Genomic DNA, 20,107 nt, shown 5'->3' with positions numbered 1-20,107 from the left:
TCAGTGCGCCCAGTGTGTAGCTGGATAGCCATACTCTGGTAAGGAACTTTTCTGCTGCTTCGAGAAAATAAAAGAGCAGACTGAAAATAGTTCCACCCACACAAGGTGCCTGGTCACATGGGCATGACGTCATCAGAGCATCTTCTCTCAAGTGACCTTCCCAACATGGCCGCTTTCTCCAACCCGCAAGCGTGCGACGTGATGGCGTCATTCGGCCGAGCGCCACGCCCCTTGCGGTGACTCCATTTTGTGCTAGTGGAAGGAGCTGCTGGTTGTATTTCCGGGTTGTCGGGAACCGGGAAGACCGGAAACCGGAGGGAGCAGCGGAGAGAGGGTAAGGGGACAGAGGACAGCTCTCTGTTGTCCTCCGGGGCCCTTGTCAGGCGCAATGAGGGAGGGGTGCGGTGTATGGGCGGCGGGGGGGCAGGGAGCCGGAGTATGGGACCTGTCCGGGCTCTGTGCACTCACATTGGGGATGACAAGCGGCGGGCTGGGCATGGCTGCTGGAACTACAACCCCCATCATGGCTGGATGGAGGGTGTTGCTGGGACTTGTAGTTACCTCCTATATATTAGTCTGTGGGCTCTACAGCTGCTGCAAAACTACAACTCCCAGCATGCCCTGACAGCCTTCGGCTGTCAGGGCATGCTGGGAGTTGTAGTTTTTCAGAGTGACATCCTGTAGAATTCTTGTCCTAATAGTAATGCATATCTCATTGGTGACTTGTTGTGTAGCGCTACCATGGCCGCCAGAACAGTGACTGTGTCCACAGCGGATTCCATCATATGGAGACATTCTCGCCATGTATGACCGGCTTATAGGGGCTTCTCATATGTACCCAAGGCCTAACCCTAAGATACCGACATGTCTCTCATCTAGATTGTGTCCCGGCTTATAAGCATCTAGATCAGGGGGAGGGAACCTTGGCTCTCCGGCTGTTGCAAAACTACAACTCCCATCATGCCCGGACGGCTAAAGCTTTGGCTTTCCAAGCATGATAGGAGTTGTAGTTTTGCCATAGCCGGAGAACCAAGGTTCCCTCCCCCTGGTTTTGAGGATGACTGCTCACAGCTGAATGTTTATTAGTGTATCCCAACCTGTGGTTCTCATCTGTTGCATGACTACAACTCCCAGCATGCATTGAACACAGTGTTCTAACCTGCAACTCTCCAGTTGTTGCAAAAAAATACAACTCCCAGTAAGTGCTATACCGTGTCCTGTCCAATTTCCGGCAACGCCATGGCTTGTACGATGTTGGAGAACTACAATTCTCAGCATGCCCTGAGCCTTGTTCCCCGGCAGTTCCCTCCATGTCCTGATCAGTGTACCGCAACACCATGGCTTATACAATATTGCAAACCTACAATTCCCAGCATGCCTTGAGTAGGCTTCCCCAACATGTGGCTTTTTACCTGTTGCAAAACTACAACTCCCATCATGCTCTGAGCAGTGATCGCCAACCTGTGACTCTCCAGATGTTGCTACATTACAACCCCCATCATATGCTACGTTCACACGGAGCGATAATTCGCCCAATCGATCGTTTAACGTTTTTGAAGCAACAATTTTTTTTTTTTTAACGATCAGCGTTTAGACAAATTGTTAATAAAATCGTTTCAAGATCGCTTAAGCCCATCTCACACATAGGGTGAATCTGTGAAAGACTGTTTACACGAAGCGATCTGCGAACGACCAGCGCCGATTTGAAAACATGCTGAAAGATCAAAATGAACAATTTCTCGCTCGTCGCTTGATCGCTCGTTGTGGTTACACGCATTCAATGCGTTCGTTATGGCGAAAATTCGACCGCTAATCGCTCCATGTAAACGCAGCAAAATCCTGAGTAATATTCCACACCCTGTAGCTCCCTGGTTGTAGCTATGGATCTGTGGCCATTATAAAACCTCCACTCCCAGGGCAGATAGCAGTTGTAGTCCTGAACCACCTGGAAAGTTAGTTGTCTGATTTATCAGGGAATAATGGGAGTTGTAGTTGTTTGCAGCATCTGGAGAGCCACAGGTTGGCGGGCATTGGTGTAGACAACAATCTACTGGAGTTGTTTTCCTTGTTCTGCTTGTTTGCTACAATGTATCAGATGTACATAGAATGTATCCGCATGACATCCGAGGATAAATAGCATAGATACAATAAAGAGAAGTGTCAGGACAGATGAGGAAAATTTCCCTTCAAAATCCACGCAGATCCCACATCTCTAACCCATGTGGATTATTCTACCAATTTCAGTCTGGGGGTCCATACAGAAACCCATAGAAAAGTAACAGCGATTTTTCTTTTTGTGACGATAAACAATCTCAAATGACTGCCATGGCAAACAAGCCGAAATCATTTGCCCAATTACACGGAACTATGATCGTTCTTGCGGTCGGTTTGTCGTCGCTATTGCGTATGTTTCAGCTATGACTTATTATACCCAACAATGTGTGAACGATCAAATGATAAAAATAGTTTCTCGTTGGTTGTCTGCTATTACACGAAAAAAATTGTCGTTTAAATCCGAACGATCCAACGATTTTGTGAACAATAATCGTCCCGGGCGGACTGGCGTGCTGGCTACATGTATCTTTGAGATTAGTGATCATTCACACATTAGGTACATGGGTTATAGAATCAGTGATTGCCTCTATAGTGGGTCAGGTGCTTCACCTAGTGCCCCCGTCCGCCCTCCAGGGAAACTTAAGGGGCATGCCCGCAGATGATGAAGAGATGACGGAGAAGGAATTCCCTATCGCTAGGATGAGACACATCCAGTCTCTGAGTATACAGTCAGTGTAACATAATGGCCGTCACATTGTAGATATGTATACACGTAGTCACAGAGTGGTGACATTACACGTGTGACATATGAGGCCAGGTATGCATCGGATCATGAATGCAGCCGATAGCATCTGTTACCTGTCATAGGGGCAGATGCCGCATAATGTTCCATTAACCTCTATAGGCCAGTAGGCATGCTGGGAGTTGTTGCAGACCCCTGGATGGATGTTTTTGCTTCCCTGCTCCTCAGCCGGGCTTCTGGTAAGGTGTGATAGGGGAGCAGGAGCCCCGGGGGGTAAGCACATAGCTCTGTCGCATACCTTACTGCAAGGAAAGTGCAAAACCTCCAAAAATGTGGATTGTCCAGAAAAAAAGAGCTGCTGTGCCTGTGTATCTACCTCGGGTCATGGCCGTTTATTGCATCTGTCGAGACACCAGTTGTTCAATCTGAGTTACAGCTCCTGCACCTTGTCACCCAACTTTCCCGAAGCCCTGATGTAGTTATGTATCAGGTTTATCCCTTCCTTGCATAGATATGAAGATATACGAAACCTTCCCCCGATAACGGTAAACCTGGTTACCCTGGTAGTAGATACCCTGGGACGTTCTGTGCTGGTAGATCCTGATTCACCATCAGACACAAGTTTCAAGCTAGTTTGCACTTCAGGCCTCTGGGAAAGCTGAATGGCATCATGTGACTGTCGTTATGATAAAAGTTCAGCTTTCCCAGAATTGAATGGCAGTGAGACATGACTGACAAGAATGAGGAAGCTGAGAGATGAGGGTGAGTCAGGGTCAGGACGGGGGATGGGCGCCCATGTGTGGGATCTGTGATGTCACTGACAAGGTGTGATGATGGTGGAATTTATTCAGATTGTTTCCTGGATGGTGCGGGCACAGGGCAGAGATGGCGGTCACAGCTAGGTAGAAGATATACATCCTGGTATCTGCACTATTAAAACAATGACTGGCACGACGGCTTTATGGATGGAGAAGGTGAATACCCAGCATGGTATGTGCTCCACGCAGCTGGATTGTAAAGAGATGGCTGAAAGGAAAAGTGTCGGGGCAGGAACCTGCTGGCGTCTCTGGGAAGGTGACCACACAGGTGACACCTGCTGTCATTGCTTTAGCTGTCACTTCATGGCTGATATCGGAGGTATAAGGGCTATAGCTGCTGTCTACAAGATCACATGCTGCTCGTATTATATCGTACACACTGCTGCTAGATTGTACTTTATTGCTTTGTTACCTTTGGGTGCTTCCACCATCTGTCTGCTCTATGGCAGCTCCATAGCGGTATGGGGGAGGCTGGAGTCACAGCTTAGGGTCTTTTTTTACATGGGCGTGTGACCTTAGTCACCCCTTTACAAGGCTCGATCAATCACACAAATGATCTCATGATTATTTGTGTGACCCATTAGGCGCTGGGTTTGGACCTGACCATGGGGTTTCCTCTCTATAGTATGAACACCTCTGTAAGCTCCTCAGCAATGACAGCTACTGTGTAAGTATTGTTTATAGTGACCCTTCCAGTGGCCTCACAGGAGCCGAGCACCAGGCAGCAATGCATTGTGTACATGTCACCATGGAGGAGATTGACACCATTGATGGTTTTTGGTGACAGACTCATCGTTGTTTACCAGTAGAGATAAGCGAACCCGAGCGTGCGGCACTCGATTACCAGTGGCTGAAGAAGTTGGATGCAAGTTTTTATCTAGAGGGTTATTTGGCTGCAGGATTTTCCTGGTTTTACTGCACTTCTAGCCACAAGACCACTCTGCCATTTATGTGATTGTTAAAGTGTTCCTGATATTTTGGTGAGTCAGGATCTGGGTCCTTCAGACCTCCACCAATTGTACAAAGGAGCCAGTAGAAGCAAGCGGCTGATCGCTTCTTTACCTGGCCAGCCACGGTGTCAATCTTTATGCAGGAGGTGGGCTTTATAGATTTCAACCAGCCAGGGAGAGAAGCGCTCAGCCCAATGCTTCTCCTGGCTTGTTCTAGTAATCAGTGTAAGGCCCTATTCACAGGTCTGCAATTGCGGATAGTAAATAGGATTAATATATTTCAATGGCCCCATTCACACATCCGTAATTGTGTACAGGGCTGTGATCCGTACCATAAAAAAAAAAAAGCTAGGAAAGGCCCTAGTGTGGACTGAAATTCCTCCATGGACACATCACTAGAGCCCTATGGGATCTGTATTTTTATTGATGCAATTCGCAAAAAATATGGATCTGCAATCTGTAAATAGTGACTAGATTATTATTAACAGTGCCTTTTTATTTTTGCGGATCAGCAAAAAATACGCATGAAAATTTGCAGATTGAGCGGAGGCGTGCAAGGCATCCCATTGACACACTGAGGCAGGCGGGATTCTGTGATGGGGGCTCCACTGCGAAATTCCACCCCTTTTACTTAGTGTAAACAGACCCTTGGGGTGCATGCTTACTTAGGAAAATAGGCGGAAATTCCGAGCGGAGTCCATGGTGGGGATTCTGCTCGGAATTCTGTCTGCCTCACTGTCTCAATGTTAAAGTGTCACTGTCATTTAATTTTTTTTTTCAGAAATCAATAGAACAGGCGATTTTAAGAAACTTTGTAATTGGGTTTATTACCCGAAAAATGCATTTTTATCATGAAAAAGCAGTTTGAAGCTCTCCCCCCTGTCTTAATAGTTCTCTATAGAGAGGGGAGGGGTTGAGGGAGATGAGGCACCAAATCAGGACAACAAAGAGTTAATTTACAGCTGCATCACTGGGCTATCTCCTCTGAAGTCAGCACTGACCCCTCTGACCTTTCACACAGGTCCTGCTTTGTAATCCTTTGTTCTCTGCTGGCACTAAGGGGGGGGGGGGCCTGGGGAAAGGCTTTTTGAATGCAGATAATGGCATATTTGCCTAGTAAACCCAATTACAAAGCTTCTTAAAATCGCCTGGACTATTGATTTCTGCAAAAAAAAAACAACCCAAAACGTCAGTGACACTTTAAGTATGGGACTCCTAAACTTAAAGGGGTACTCCAACGTGGGGGCACTTTTGCGCTGGGACGCAGGGTTCCAGCGGCGGGTCCCGCATCGATGCTCTCCGGTGCTTGGTTCCCGGCCGCTTCTGGGTGTCTGACGCGGGCCCGAGACGTGACGTCTCAGGTCCGCTCAGCCACTCTGTGAAGGAGGCGGGATCCCTCAGTGAAGGAGGCAGCTATCTAAAGGTACAAGTGGTTTGGGGGGGTCAGATTGTGGGTACAGAGGCGCTTTAACATTGAGACACTGAGGCAGGCGGAATTCCAAGCTGAGTCTGCGGCAGAAATACCTCTTGGAATTTCCGCCTATTTGCCTCAGTCTCTCTGAACAGCCAGACCCCAACTAATGTCATGTCATACATCCAAATTTTCTTATATGACTGGGATACTCCCTTGTTTTTATATAAATATGTCACATGCAGTATTGAAATCTAATCTAGATGTCTCCGGCCCTTTAAGCCAGGTGTCGGTCTCGTCATTTGCCCTCGCCTTTCAGGCTTTGTTCCAGATCTAGCGGCTGTGTGTATAAGGTGAGGCCTATAATCCAGCCCATTTTATAACCTATCATCTTATTTGCACGTCGTCCTCTCCCTCCTTGTCTATGTTCTTTACTAGAAATACATAGCAAAGCAAACATTTGGCTCTCCAGGCATGATGGGAATTGTAGTTTTGCAACAGCTGGAGGGCCACAGTTTGACATCTGTGGTATCTGTAAGTGGTGTGGTGCACTTATGTGCTGGTGTGTGGTGCACTTATGTGCTGGTGTGTGGTGTGATGTGGTGCACTTATGTGCTGGCGTAATGTGGTGCACTTATGTGCTGGTGTGTGGTGTGATGTGGTGCACTTATGTGCTGGTGTGTGGTGTGATGTGGTGCACTTATGTGCTGGTGTGTGGTGTGATGTGGTGCACTTATGTGCTGGTGTGTGGTGTGATGTGGTGCACTTATGTGCTGGTGTGTGGTGTGATGTGGTGCACTTATGTGCTGGTGTGTGGTGTAATGTGGTGCACTTATGTGCTGGTGTGTGGTGTGATGTGGTGCACTTATGTGCTGGTGTGTGGTGTAATGTGGTGCACTTATGTGCTGGTGTGTGGTGTGATGTGGTGCACTTATGTGCTGGTGTGTGGTGTAATGTGGTGCACTTATGTGCTGGTGTGTGGTGTGATGTGGTGCACTTATGTGCTGGTGTGTGGTGTAATGTGGTGCACTTATGTGCTGGTGTGTGGTGTGGTGCACTTATGTGCTGGTGTAATGTGGTGCACTTATGTGCTGGTGTGTGGTGTGATGTGGTGTGCTGGTGTGTGGTGTGATGTGGTGTGCTGGTGTGTGGTGTGATGTGGTGCACTTATGTGCTGGTGTGTGGTGTGATGTGGTGTGCGGTGTAATGTGGTGCACTTATGTGCTGGTGTAATGTGGTGTGATGTGGTGTGCTGGTGTGTGGTGTGATGTGGTGTGCTGGTGTGTGGTGTGATGTGGTGCACTTATGTGCTGGTGTGTGGTGTGATGTGGTGTGCTGGTGTGTGGTGTAATGTGGTGCACTTATGTGCTGGTGTGTGGTGTGATGTGGTGTGCGGTGTAATGTGGTGCACTTATGTGCTGGTGTAATGTGGTGTGATGTGGTGTGCTGGTGTGTGGTGTGATGTGGTGTGCTGGTGTGTGGTGTGATGTGGTGCACTTATGTGCTGGTGTGTGGTGTGATGTGGTGTGCTGGTGTGTGGTGTGATGTGGTGCACTTATGTGCTGGTGTGTGGTGTGATGTGGTGTGCTGGTGTGTGGTGTAATGTGGTGCACTTATGTGCTGGTGTAATGTGGTGTGATGTGGTGCACTTAATTGGAGGTGTGATGTGGTAGGCCTTATTCACAATTGCGTTATGGCTTTAGTCAGCCTCAACGGTGTGCTGCAACACTAAGCGATGGATCCTATTTGCTTGATGGCAAGTATAGAGCTTGCTGCTGTGTATGTGACCGGAGTGTTGATAGATATGGTGTAAACTGGACACTTGTATCTTTGTGCCCTTTATAACACTGGATACATGGTAACAGATGAATAATTCTATGTAATACAGGTAACAGGATCTGCTTGTTTATACAATAAGGCTGATACTAAAGGGAAAACATCAATTACTCTTCACCCTCTCTAACCTCCAACTCCCATCATACCCTGACATGACAGAATCAGTGTCCTGCAACCTGTAACTCTCCAGCTATTGCAGAACTACAACTCCCATCATAGCCTGACATGACAGAATCAGTGTCCTGCAACCTGTAACTCTCCAGCTATTGCAGAGCTACAACTCCCATCATACCCTCACATCATGTTTTGCCACAGGTTGGGGAAAATTTAATTACACCATCATGACTAGGAAACAGATGTACTATTTGTAGGACCCCTTATGAGCGAGACTTATGCTAATGTATATACGATTGGTGGCGATCTGACCCCTGAGGGGAGGCAGCACTTCCGGCCACCCGGCTGTGCAGATAGCTGCTGCCGGTCACATCCATGTACTACAGTCCCTGCACAGCTGGTGTGTAGCTGCCGCCGGTCACATCCATGTACTACAGTCCCTGCACAACTGGTGTGTAGCTGCCGCTGTGCAGAGGAAGGGGCTGCAGCATCCCTTTATTCTCATGATCAGTGGGGGTCCTAGAGGTCGGACCACCACCCGTTATAAAGTGACAGTATAGACTACCCACATAGGAATCCCTGCCTTCTCTAACCCCATTGAATAAATAAAATATACTGGTTTTGCAAAATGGGGTTGATTTTTTTTTATTTTTTTTTTGCTTTTTGCAGCTTTTTTATACACTGCTTTGCTTTTTGTTCGCTGCTTTGATCTCCTACGGGGAGCTTTATGAAAGGGTGTAAATATACACCTGGTGTAAACTGCCCACAGCAACCAATCACAGCTCAGCTTACAGCTCTGGTAAAATATAAGTGGAGCTGTGATTGGTTGCTGTGGGCAGTTTACACCAGGTGTATATTTACACCCTTTCATAAATCTCCCCCTAGTGTTCTAAAAGTTTTACACACAAAAAAAAGCCAAACAAAATTGGGCATTAAACATTTAGAAACAAGTAGCATATGCTTTTATTTTATGGCTGGTATAATTTTGGATGTAAAATGGAAGTGCACCTGTCACGACTGCCCGCTTCTGGATCAGCGGCGGGATCCTCTGTTTATCTGGACGTTTGGGTCTCTATGGATAAGGAGACTCGATGAGAACCCCAGACCGCACATTATGGTCTCATTACGCTGGGAGCTGCGGGGGGGGGGGCTGCCCGGGGCTGATTGCTAGATCGTCCGGGCAGCCAATAGCTTAGAGCAGCGGTTTGCTGCTGCCGCTCCTATTCCACATGTTTGAAAGACGACGCGACGATCAGCCGACATGAACGATGTCAGCTGATTGTTGCCTTCTATTCCACGGGGCGATTATCGGCCGAGTATGGCCGATAATCGTTTTGTGGAATAGGACCTTTAGATAGCAGACGTGGTCCCTAGTGGGTGACCCCTGTAGAGGCTCGGTGGGCTGCAGTCCCACTTTTTGCAGATGTCGCTGGTGGCGGTAATAGAGCCGTGATCACAGATGCTTAAGGTCAGGGAGCTTGTTGTGGAGGAATTCCCATCTTTAATTGGCTCCGGCAATGTCTGGGCTTTTCCTGGAGCTTGACATTGCCTTACATACATAGACATCAGAACCTGCCTTTTAAAGGGACTCCGTCACACCACTCATAGCCCAAAATCTTTGCTTTCCCCACCCACTAGTGTAAATTTTTGACGTATCTCCTCTTTTTCTTTATTACAGGATTGGCGTAGTCCCCACCCCATATAGGGGCTGGTTGCAGGAGTCAACAGTGAGTCCTTAATTCTATCAAGAAAGATGCCCATTCCCCCGCCCCCACCGCCACCTCCACCAGGAGCTCCACCACCACCAACCTTCTCCCAGGTAAAACTCGTACAACAAACCCAGCCGGACCTCAGTATCTGGAACTACATACTGGTAGTACTGGAGTAGTCTCTCATCCTGTGTGCTACTCCCATCATAAAACCTGTGGGGATCTATGGTAAATGTGTTCATTATTGGGGCAGAAATCAAAAGACTAACGTATGTTCTGTAACTCACTAAAGAAATAACCTTATAGGTAGAGGGGAAGGTGTGTTATGGGGGATGTAATTGGGATCTAATTTCTGCCTGTGATATCCTGTCGGCTAATGGAGATGTATAATAGGTTTGTCATAAGATGGATTATGTCACGTGGGATAGTCCAAGCTGCATAGAGAAGTGTCGGGTGAGGATATTGTGCCTCGCTGCTAGAGCCGTACATTGATCCGTCATTGTTTTTGTTCACAGGCGAACACTGAGCCCCCCAAGCTGAGCCGTGATGAGCAGAGAGGACGAGGGGCTCTCCTCAATGACATCTGTAAGGGAGCTAGACTGAAGAAGACCACCGCAGTGAATGACCGCAGCGCCCCAGTCTTGGAAAGTATGTATTGTATGGCCTGTGTGTGATATGTGTCAGGAAATATTGGTGTAATCCTGAGGCGCTCCCTTTCTGTATAAATATTGACTGAGGTGAAATGTGTTTAGTGATCCAGATTACTGATCTCCGCATTTCTCTTCTGCCGGTTTTATAGAAAGCACAGTGTGGACAGGGCCCTGATGATGATGTATTATCCCTAGGATAGGCCACCATGATCCAATATAAGAAGTTGTGACCTGACAATTAGCTGTTTGCGGGGGCTGCCATGCTCTGATGAATGCAGCGACCTTTCCATTGTATACCTAGCACAGCTCTGTACCCTTTCTATTGGTCGTACCTGATGCTGCTGCTCAGTCCCAGTCGCTTAATTTGGGACTAATGTTGCAGAGAGCAGACAGACAGCAACTACTAGTAAACCATGAAGAGGCCGGATTATTGTTACCTTTCTCCCCACCACTATACATCCATTATTGTTGTGGAAGAGACAGGGAGCAGGTACTGTATAGTGATCATTGCATGCAGATGAAACCATGGCCACATGTGCACGACCAATGGCGAAAATCTCTTACTTTTAAATCACTGGTGTCAAAAAGTTATATAGATTTGTAGTTTACTTCTATTTAAAAATCTATAGTCTTCCCATACTTATCAGCTGCTGTATGCCCATCTGGAAGTAGTGTATTTTTGACAGTCTGAAACGGTGCTCTCAGCTACCACCTCTGTCCATGTCAGGAACTGTCCAGAGCAGGAGAGGATTTCTATGAGGATTTTTTGCCGCTCTGGACAGTTCCTGACATGGACAGAGGTGGCAGAAGAGAGCACTGTGTCAGACAGGAAAGAATGCACCCCTTCTTGCAGGACATAAAGCAGCTGGAAAGTACTGGAAGACTGGAGATTTTTAAATCAAAGTAAATTTCAAATCTATATAACCTTCTGAAATCAGTTGAAAGAAAAAGACTAGAGATGAGCGAACCAGGTTCGAGTCCATCTGAACCCGAATGTTCGGCATTTGATTAGCGGTGACTGCTGAACTTGGATAAAGCTCTAAGGTTGTCTGGAAAACATGGATACAACCAATCACTATATCCATGTTTTCCACATAGCCTTAGGGCTTTATCCAACTTCAGCAGCCACCGCTTATCAAATGCTGATAGTTTAAGTTCGGATGGACTCGAGCATGCTCGAGGTTCGCTCATCTCTAAAAAAAAAAAAAAAAAAAAGACCGAAAACTATTTTTGCCAGAGTACCCCTTTAACAGTTCAGTAGCATGAAGATTTAAACAGTGTTGGAACTCCTGCCATCATTGAGAATGATTATACTAGGAAGCCCAAAGTTTCGTAGCACATCCTGTGGATTTTGTTCTCGATAAGGGAAATACAGGTGAAGAAGACAGTCTGTAATGTGCTACAAACACAGGCTGCTTCCTTGACTTGACATAGCTCTCAGGTTTAGGTAGTAGGAAGATGTCAGCAGCTACCTCTTCTCCCCCCTTTCAGCATGCACACATGGATTCGCATTGCCTGTGCATTGCTATATGAGGTGAGGATAAGTGAAGGAGGTATATTTTCTCTCTTCATAGTTGTCATTTTATGGTATTATTAGACCAGGCTCTCTAATATTACTATTGCATTGTTTTTCAGAACCTAAAGGTTCAGGTGGTGGTGGAGGCGGTGGTCCTGGGTTTGGCTCATCTGGCGGAGGAGCATTGCAGCCGATGGGAGGGCTCTTTCAGGGGGGCGTTCCTAGACTGCGGCCAGCCGGGGCCAGAGATACCTCAGGTACGTGATGATGCATCTTAGTTTGTTTACTGTGGATGTTCTTTTTGCTGTAGTGGGCTAATCTGACTGACTCCTTAATTTTGTAATTTTTATCCTCAGAAAGCCCGTCTGGTCGGTCCCCTCTTCAGGGTTCGTCGGCAAGATCAGCTGCTCCCCGTCCTCCGGTGTCTGGTGGGAGACCCCAGGATGATTCCGACAGCAGCAGAAACCGTTCTTCCCCTCCAGAAGTTGGACGAGCTCACAGGCCATCGTTGCCCGATCTTACTCACCCACCTAGTACCACTAGTCCCGGAATGAAGCACAGTTCCTCTGCCCCTCCACCACCTCCTCCTGGGCGACGCCATGCTAGTGCAGCACCTTCTCCTGCTCAGAATGCCAAACCCTACAGTAGGGATAAACCCTTACCGCCAACTCCAGGGCATCGGGCCCCTGCTGCTCCTCCAGTCAAGCCTCCTCCCTCTCCTGTCAATATGCGAACCCCTAATTCTCAGGGACAGCCTCCTCCACCGCCACCTTACAGAAACCCCCCTCCTTCTGTGAATGGACCACCTAGCCCTATAAATGAGCCGCCTCCTGATCTACCACAGCGACACAACTCTCTCCATCGTAAGCAGAATTCACGAGGACTGGCACCTCCTCCTCCACCTTCAGCAAATCTATCTCCTGGTGGTAACAGACCACCACCCCCGGCAAGAGACCCTCCATCTAGGGGAGCAGGTGAGGCACTGCAGCCATTACTCAGCTAGTATTTTTTTTCAACTTTTTTTTTATTTCTTCTGTTAAAAACATATACTGATGATGTTGCTGTTTTGCATTGTCCTTATTTTGCAGCTCCACCCCCACCACCTCCAGTAGTACGTAATGGGGGCCGGGATGCCCCTCCACCACCTCCCCCTCCTTACCGAATGCATGGCACAGGTGATACAACGCAGAATCGGGCTAAGCCACCCCCACCTCCCTCTCGAACTCCTCAAGGACCTCCACCACCCCCGCCCCCTGTTAGGAATGGACACAGAGACTCTATCTCTGTTGGGAGATCATTTGCAGGTAAAATCCTTTTGTAATGTTAACTTGATTCCCTCCATATTGTGTATGTAGAATGCAGAGACCATACACTAACGCTTACCTCCATCTCTTTCTGTAGTGCAGACGTACTTTGTTTCTCTACAGGTTCCTATACCTTCAACTGTGCTAGTTGTTCATGTATGTCTTTGTTACCCGTTTTATGCTTTTCTTTGTATCAACACTTCCATAACATTTACAGACTTAGGCTATGTTCACACAACGTATATTTTCGTTAAATCGCGGCCGTTGTACAACGGCTTTGATTATTACGAAAATATACGTTACCTTGCCGTCTATGGGATCTCGGACGGAGCTTATACACATAGTATATGCTGCGGCCGCAGAAAACCATGTCAGTGCACACTGTAGAGCGAGCGGCTCCGGCCGCACACTCCATGGTGTGCTGTGGGGAGTTCTGATGCGGGCATGCACGGATGCGCCCGCATCAGAACTCTGCAGGGCTAAAGATCATCCGTCCGGTACTGCAGTACCGGCCGGGATGATCTTTTCGGAGACCGGACGCTCCGTGGCCCAGCAGGGTCATGGAACGGCAGGTCTCATACGTAATGTGAATATAGCCTTAAAGGAGAACTCCGACCATTCTCCTTTGGGGAGGATAAAAGATATAACGTGCACTTACCTCCCCCTCTGCATACCACCTCTCCAATTTCCAGCTTCCTCCTTGTCTGAACGGGGACCCAGGTCATGATGTGTAAGGTCCGCTCAGCCAGTCAGCAGGAGTACCCCTTTATCTTGTAATCTTGGAATAACCCCCTTTATCACCTATCCACAGGATATCTGATCCTTGGGGATCAGTGTTGTACTCTACAGATTGTTGTAAAGGCTCTTAGAGAATACATAGAGTGTCAGTGAGCCGCCCCACTCACATTGGGTGGATGATGCAATAGGAGACCCTTAATCTCATGGTCAGAGCCCCATTCAGATACCTATCGCCTATCCTCTGGATTGATCATACATTGTTATCAGACCCTTATACTGCTGCATATATGTATATACACTGGGGGTTTGATTTGCAGTTGTGCCAGGAACACATCAACCAGCAGAAAGAGCTGTAAGAGATGTATCCATACAAGCCTTACTAGTAGTGATGGAAATGTAATAAACGCCACTCAGGCTTTAGGATTTGTGTTTGACTCTCTTAATGTAATAGCAGAACTGGAATGGTGAATGTTTTGGAGGTGATGTACATAGCTGTAATGATGATTCACTTGTAAAGGTATAGAACACTGAGCTGCCGATCTACTCTGGATGCACATTACTCTGTAGAATCATCGGAAGCCATTACCCACGCACTGCAGGTGGTCAGTCCAATGACCATGGCGCTCTGCATGAGAAAGGAGTACTCTGGTGAAAACAATTTTTTCTTTCTAATTGACTGATGTCATAAAGTTATGAAGATTTGTAATTTACTTCTATTTAAAAATCTCAGGTTTTCCAGTACTTATCAGCTGCTGGATGTTCTGCAGGAAGTGGTGTACATGCATTGTGGTCCGTGTAGTCAGACTCCCAATGTGGTCCGTGTAGTCAGACTCCCAATCTCCTTACTATAGAATGCAAAGTGTCTTGGCCCCTTGTCTCTGTACCAAAAAGGGGACATATTTTTGGCCTTATACCCCAAAATATGTGCTGATACAAGACACGCAGTGATCATATGTAAGAAGTTGGGTAAAAGCTGAGGTACACTTAAAGGGTTTATTCAGGATTCCAAAAAGATGGCTGCATTCTTCTCAAAACAGCGACACATTTGTCCATGTTGTCATACCACACACAACCTAAGGACTGTTTTTGATGCTGTTTTTGGAAGTAAACAACCATGTTTTTGTAATCCTGGATTACATCTGTAATTTTACGGTGGTAAAATAAAGGACAATTTAAGACTTATTTGAGCCGGACAAGGTCTACCTTATGCCTCAAAAAAGTGTGTGAACACGTTTTTTTTTTTTTTTTTTTAATTCATCTTTGTAATTTCTATTTAAAAATTTCCAGTCTTCCGGCCCTTTTAGCTGCTGTATGTCCTGCAGGAAGTGGTGTACTCTTTCCAGTCTGGAAAGCAGGAAAGGTTTTCTATGGGGATTTGCTACTGCTCTAGACAGTTCCTGTAACGGACAGAGGTGGCAGCAGAGAGCACAGTGTCAGACTGGATAGAATACACCACTTTCTGCAGAACATACAGCATCTGAGAAGTACTGGAAGTAAATTACAAATCGGGGGGGGGGGGGGTGAAAATTAAAGGTGCAAATGATGCTTTATTGCTATAAGATGAGGTTTGTAGTTTAAATTTCATACCTTTAAAAATTTTGGGATGTGTCCCTGTTAGTCATACTACAAGCAGCTGGCCCCCTCTTACATGTTATAGCTGCTGTGTCATTTACATGTCCCAGTGATTGTACATTTTTTTTTATAATGCAGATGACTTTGAATCAAAATATTCCTTCCATTCGGTGGATGAATTTCCTGCTCCCGAGGACTACAGACCCTTCCAAAAAGTTTATCCCAGTAAAACATTTAGAGGTAAGGCTTGGTAGGAAACACATTGTGGTAGGGTTTTAAACCTCCTGTCCTGCTTTAATAAACGGGACTATTCCTAAAAGCTTCTTCTCTTGGGTAACCACCTGAGTGTGGCTGGGATAGGAGAACATGCTAACATCCTGTCTATTTAATTGGAGACAGATAGAACTTGGTGTACTCTAGCAGCAGTCTAGGTGATTTTCTAGCAAAATCAATGTCAGTGACACAGATCATATAGTATTAATATACATAATGCTAGGTGTGCTATTCAGCCAGTTATATTTCATATCAGTTCATATCAGTTTTATATCATGTGTTTTAGCAAATAGCCTTGGGATGCCTCGATTTATACAGGTGAAACATATTAAAAGGGTTAGAAAAACATGGCTGCTTGCTTCTAGAAAAAGCACCTCTCCTGTCCTCAGTTTGGATGTGGGTTTTGCAGATCAGTTCCATTGAAGTAAATGGAGTTTAATTGTAATACCACACACAACCTGAGGACAGGCGATGCGCTTTTTGCAAGGAATCGGCTGTGCTTTTTCTAATCTTGGACAACCCCCTCTAAAAGCAATGAAGGGGATTTACAACTTGGTTTTCACACACTTTTTTTTCCTTTGTACTCAATTTCAGTTGCGCAAAATTTTATCACATTACTTTGTTATGTATGATGACATTTTTTCAATACAGTTATCTCTTGTGAGGTTTGCACCTGTTGAGGGAAGTTTTGACAAATTTTAGCAAAAATTGGAAAAAAAAAAGCCATATAAGAATTATGTAATTGGCAGAAATAGTGCTGCTCCTTATGTACACATGCAATAATGGCTTATGCAGAAAAGCTGCCTGAAATGACGGGTATACTTGTGCCCATGTAAGGGGTGATAGTCCAGTGTATTTGTGACAAGGAAACCTTTGTCTTTTTAGGAACCCGTGGAGCCCCTCCTCTGCCGCCCATTCCGAGGTGAGACGATGTTGCCAGTCTCTGCTGCCTGGACTCTTCACCCCAGCCCCGCCTCCTCCACCTCCGCCCGCCTCTTACAGAGCAGGGTCGCTCCCGCATGACAACATTTATGAACAAAAAGGAGCTGGGTGGCCCCCCTGCTGCCTGTCTATGCATTCCATATCCTTGCCACCGACACCGCCCTCTCCACACCTTGCACGGGAGGGGGCATTGTACGGTTCCAACTTCTGGGTCTAATCGAGAAACTTACCATCCTTCCCCTTCCATTCTGTACTTGTCAGACTTGTCCGATGATTAATTTTGCTAATGCCATGAGAAACTGAATAGTTTATTACATTGGTAGGAAGAGGGGTTTTCCGGGTAAGTAAAACTCCCCACTGTAGACACTATAAAGGGAGTACAGTTGTTATACACTATAGGATTACATAACCTATCGGGTAAGAATGCCCCCGGATGACAAGCTGCCCAGCCCGCCCAGGCCTCATACTCCTCACAATGCACTTTGTAACTGTTACCCAAAGAGACCTGGCGCACCCGTATCCAGGCTGCTGCGGGGTCGGGACACTGGAGTTCGGACTTGGGATGTGGACCTCAAAAACTGGGAGCATGACTAACGCATTTTACAATCTTCAGCAAGGCGAATTGTGCATCATGGCTGCAGGAGACGCATGCATGGAGACCGCGGGAAGCAATGGAATTACCAGATCACGGAGTCTCAGAAGTGTGGCTTGTTTTAGCGGAGGTTGTTTGTGTTTAATACGGTGATGGGAGCGATTTTATTTTTTATGGTGGTTATGCACTTCACTGTCTATGCAGATGATGAGAGGAGGGTTATACATAAGTGGTGTTTTTTTTCTTTCCTCTCTTTTTTAGGTCACTGGAAGCCCCCCCCCCCCCCCCCCCCCCCTCCAAATATTTTTTTTTTTTTTTTTTTTTTTTTAATACCCCACCTGTCTTTTTGTTTCTCTATACTTTCCAATCGTGAAATAACCATGACTGTAGTATTAATCCCTTACCCCACCGTATATGTATCAGGAACGCGCTCTGGTCCCAGTTTCCCTCTCTGGTCATGTGTAGACGAGCTATGACAATACTAAGGTTTGTAAAGGACCACACTTTGGGTATTGGACGTTTTTAGCGTGTAGTTAGAAAAGCACATCTAGCGTTGGTGCAGAGATCCTCTGCATTGTTGTACAGTGCACCGTGTAGTCACTGTCATTTTCTGTTGCAGCATGTTTTATCATCTGTGTATAGAGATATTGGCGACACTAAGCTGCAGCATGTCGATGACTGCCAACACCCCCAATGCTGCTTGGGTTTGTGGGGATTCATTTGCCTTATATCAGGGGTTCACGTTTTGTGCCGACGACTTTTGCACATTGGCCGGGCTCATGGAATATCTTTACCGGTGGTCATTTCTACTTTTACCCGAGGTGTCTGTTCACACCTTTTCACTTCGGCCATTGTTAACCAACCATGGGGTCGGGGAGGGAATAACTTAAGCAACATCAGGCCCTAGGTCATGTAGATTTCCTAAATGATGTCCCATTTTGTGGACCTTCATATGTGCGGCTAGATTACATAGTATCATGGTCTGTGCATGGAAAATCAGCCAGATCATTGGCTGAAGTGGAATAAAATTTAAAGGAGTCTTCTGGGTTTTAACCTTTATGTCCAAACCATAGGGTGCCAATGTACAGAATAGTAAAGTGCCAATTTTGAAGGGACCGGCACAAGTAATGTCTGATAGCCCCTTCCAATAGATGACGTTGAGGAAAAGAAAGATTGGTATGTTGAATTTCCGTTCCAAACCTTTTTGTTCTCATAAGAGACAAGCCATTGCCAGGTATCTGGCAGTGGCTTCCCCCGCTCTCTATTCAGAATATATGCACATTTTGCCTAGCAGGGTGTGTATAATGGTGTCTGGATGAATAGCAGTCAGCCGAATGAGTGTCTGTTTATTAAAGGAATATGGCCACCATTGGGATAGGCCTTGAATTGCACCTTCATAGCCTAATATCAGGCATTGGTATAAAAGCCCAGGAAATCCCTTTAAATACCCCTGCTTTCATTTACAGCCTAAAGCTGGTCTCACTTAAGCGCAATACTGACGCATTTTGTAGGTTTTTTGCTTGTCCGCGGGTCTTACAACCCAAACAGAGATGCAGACGGGTTGGGACTTGCAGAAATATTAGGCTCATAAAACCAACCTTAAGTGAAGATGTTCCAAAGAGCCTGGCCGGTGATCCGCTATCCGGAGCGTGAGCTGTGACCCCTTGCTTACACACTACTCCACCTTTTCAGGCTGCTAATAGGACACAAAGCGGTGGTCTGCAGAGCATTGGCGGTATGCACACTCCACTACTGTGAAGCCTAGAGTGGTGCGCATACATCTCCCAGGATGCACTGCTCTGGCCCACAATGCCTTGCTTCCTTATTGGCAAGAAAAGGGTAAACATTGAGCAAATTTGGTACTTATTCTTTTCTAATGTATATTTTACTCTGAAATAATATGAACTTATAGAATACTGAAGTCTATTTTGTATGTTGTAAAATAGGACTATGAGAAAATGGTTGAAAAATACTAAAATATAAATATATCTATATAAAATAATGGATTATGTCTTATTGGAAGGCTTCACCTTTGTACATGAAAGTGAGATGTGTAAGTAAAAAATGTTCAATACTAGAGACGAGCGAACCTTGGGCACGCTCTGGTTTACCCGATCGTTCAGCGTTTGAATACCGGTGGCTGAAGAAGTTGGATGCAGCCCTAAGGCTTCTGGGAAAACATATACAGCCTATGGCTGCCTATGTTTTCCAGGCATCTCTCGCTGCGACTTATCTCCCACCAGAACAAAGGGGTCAGGCATTGATTTTCCATCATGCCCAACCCCCTATCACCACCAACATCATCTGTCTGTGGTCGTTCTGGAAAGCTCCATACACCTTAGATCGGCCAAGAGAAGTATAAGGTGTATGGGGACCTTTACTCATGCTTTTCTAAGGTGCTAAGGAGCATGTTCTGAAAGTATGGGGGAGATTTATCAAACATGGTGTAAAGTGAAACTGGCTCAGTTGTCCCTAGCAACCAATCAGATTCCAGCTTTCATTTTCCAAAGAGTCTGTGAGGAATGAAAAGCAGAATCTGATTGGTTGCTAGGGGCAACTGAGCCAGTTTCACTTTACACCATGTTTGATAAATCTCCCCCTATATGTTTAAATAGGTACAAATGGATATCCATATGTTTTGACACTTTGGCACTCATATAACGGTTCTGTAATCCTTCAGCCAGGGCTGCATGAACAATCATTAGATTGTTTGCGTGGCCCTTGGCTTTAATCAACCATTCCCTGCACGTCTCCTATTACAGGGGAGATGTGTGGCAGCGATTATCAAGCAGGTAAGAATTGAGCGATTGCTCAGTGTACAGGCTTTTGCTCGGCCGTAGGCTGATCACCGACCCTGTTACATAATCGGTCTATTTGGCAGCTAA

At 46.2% G+C, this 20,107-nt stretch overlaps 1 protein-coding gene across 2 annotated transcripts; it reads left to right on the top strand.

Moving 5' to 3' along the window:
- The first annotated feature begins 232 nt into the window (after positions 1–232).
- On the top strand, positions 233–19,224 carry WIPF2 (WAS/WASL interacting protein family member 2). Of its 2 annotated transcripts, none has more exons than XM_069952596.1 (8): positions 233–334; positions 9,605–9,745; positions 10,151–10,283; positions 11,921–12,058; positions 12,158–12,775; positions 12,890–13,105; positions 15,554–15,655; positions 16,574–19,224. In XM_069952596.1, exons 2-8 carry the CDS (start codon positions 9,680–9,682, stop codon positions 16,612–16,614), a joined length of 1,314 nt encoding a protein of 437 aa, XP_069808697.1. In that variant the 5' UTR covers positions 233–334; positions 9,605–9,679; the 3' UTR covers positions 16,615–19,224. The 2 variants fall into 2 exon arrangements, with proteins under 2 accessions (XP_069808697.1, XP_069808699.1); XM_069952598.1 differs by lacking the exon at positions 233–334 and adding an exon at positions 3,682–3,787.
- Positions 19,225–20,107: the final 883 nt, after the last annotated feature.

This window comes from Dendropsophus ebraccatus, chromosome 14 (genome assembly GCF_027789765.1).
Source record: "Dendropsophus ebraccatus isolate aDenEbr1 chromosome 14, aDenEbr1.pat, whole genome shotgun sequence".
In the NCBI taxonomy this organism is placed as follows: domain Eukaryota; kingdom Metazoa; phylum Chordata; class Amphibia; order Anura; family Hylidae; genus Dendropsophus; species Dendropsophus ebraccatus.
This window is presented reverse-complemented; position numbering and strand designations above follow the sequence as displayed.

What these genes read in the sequence shown, in the direction of transcription:
- WIPF2 (XM_069952596.1), top strand. Translation starts at nt 9,680, where the DNA reads ATGCCCATTCCCCCGCCCCCACCGCCACCTCCACCAGGAGCTCCACCA. An exon ending in CGGGGCCAGAGATACCTCAG is followed by an intron (nt 12,059 to 12,157) that starts GTACGTGATGAT and finishes TTTTATCCTCAG; the next exon opens with AAAGCCCGTCTGGTCGGTCC. An exon ending in CCCTCCATCTAGGGGAGCAG is followed by an intron (nt 12,776 to 12,889) that starts GTGAGGCACTGC and finishes CTTATTTTGCAG; the next exon opens with CTCCACCCCCACCACCTCCA.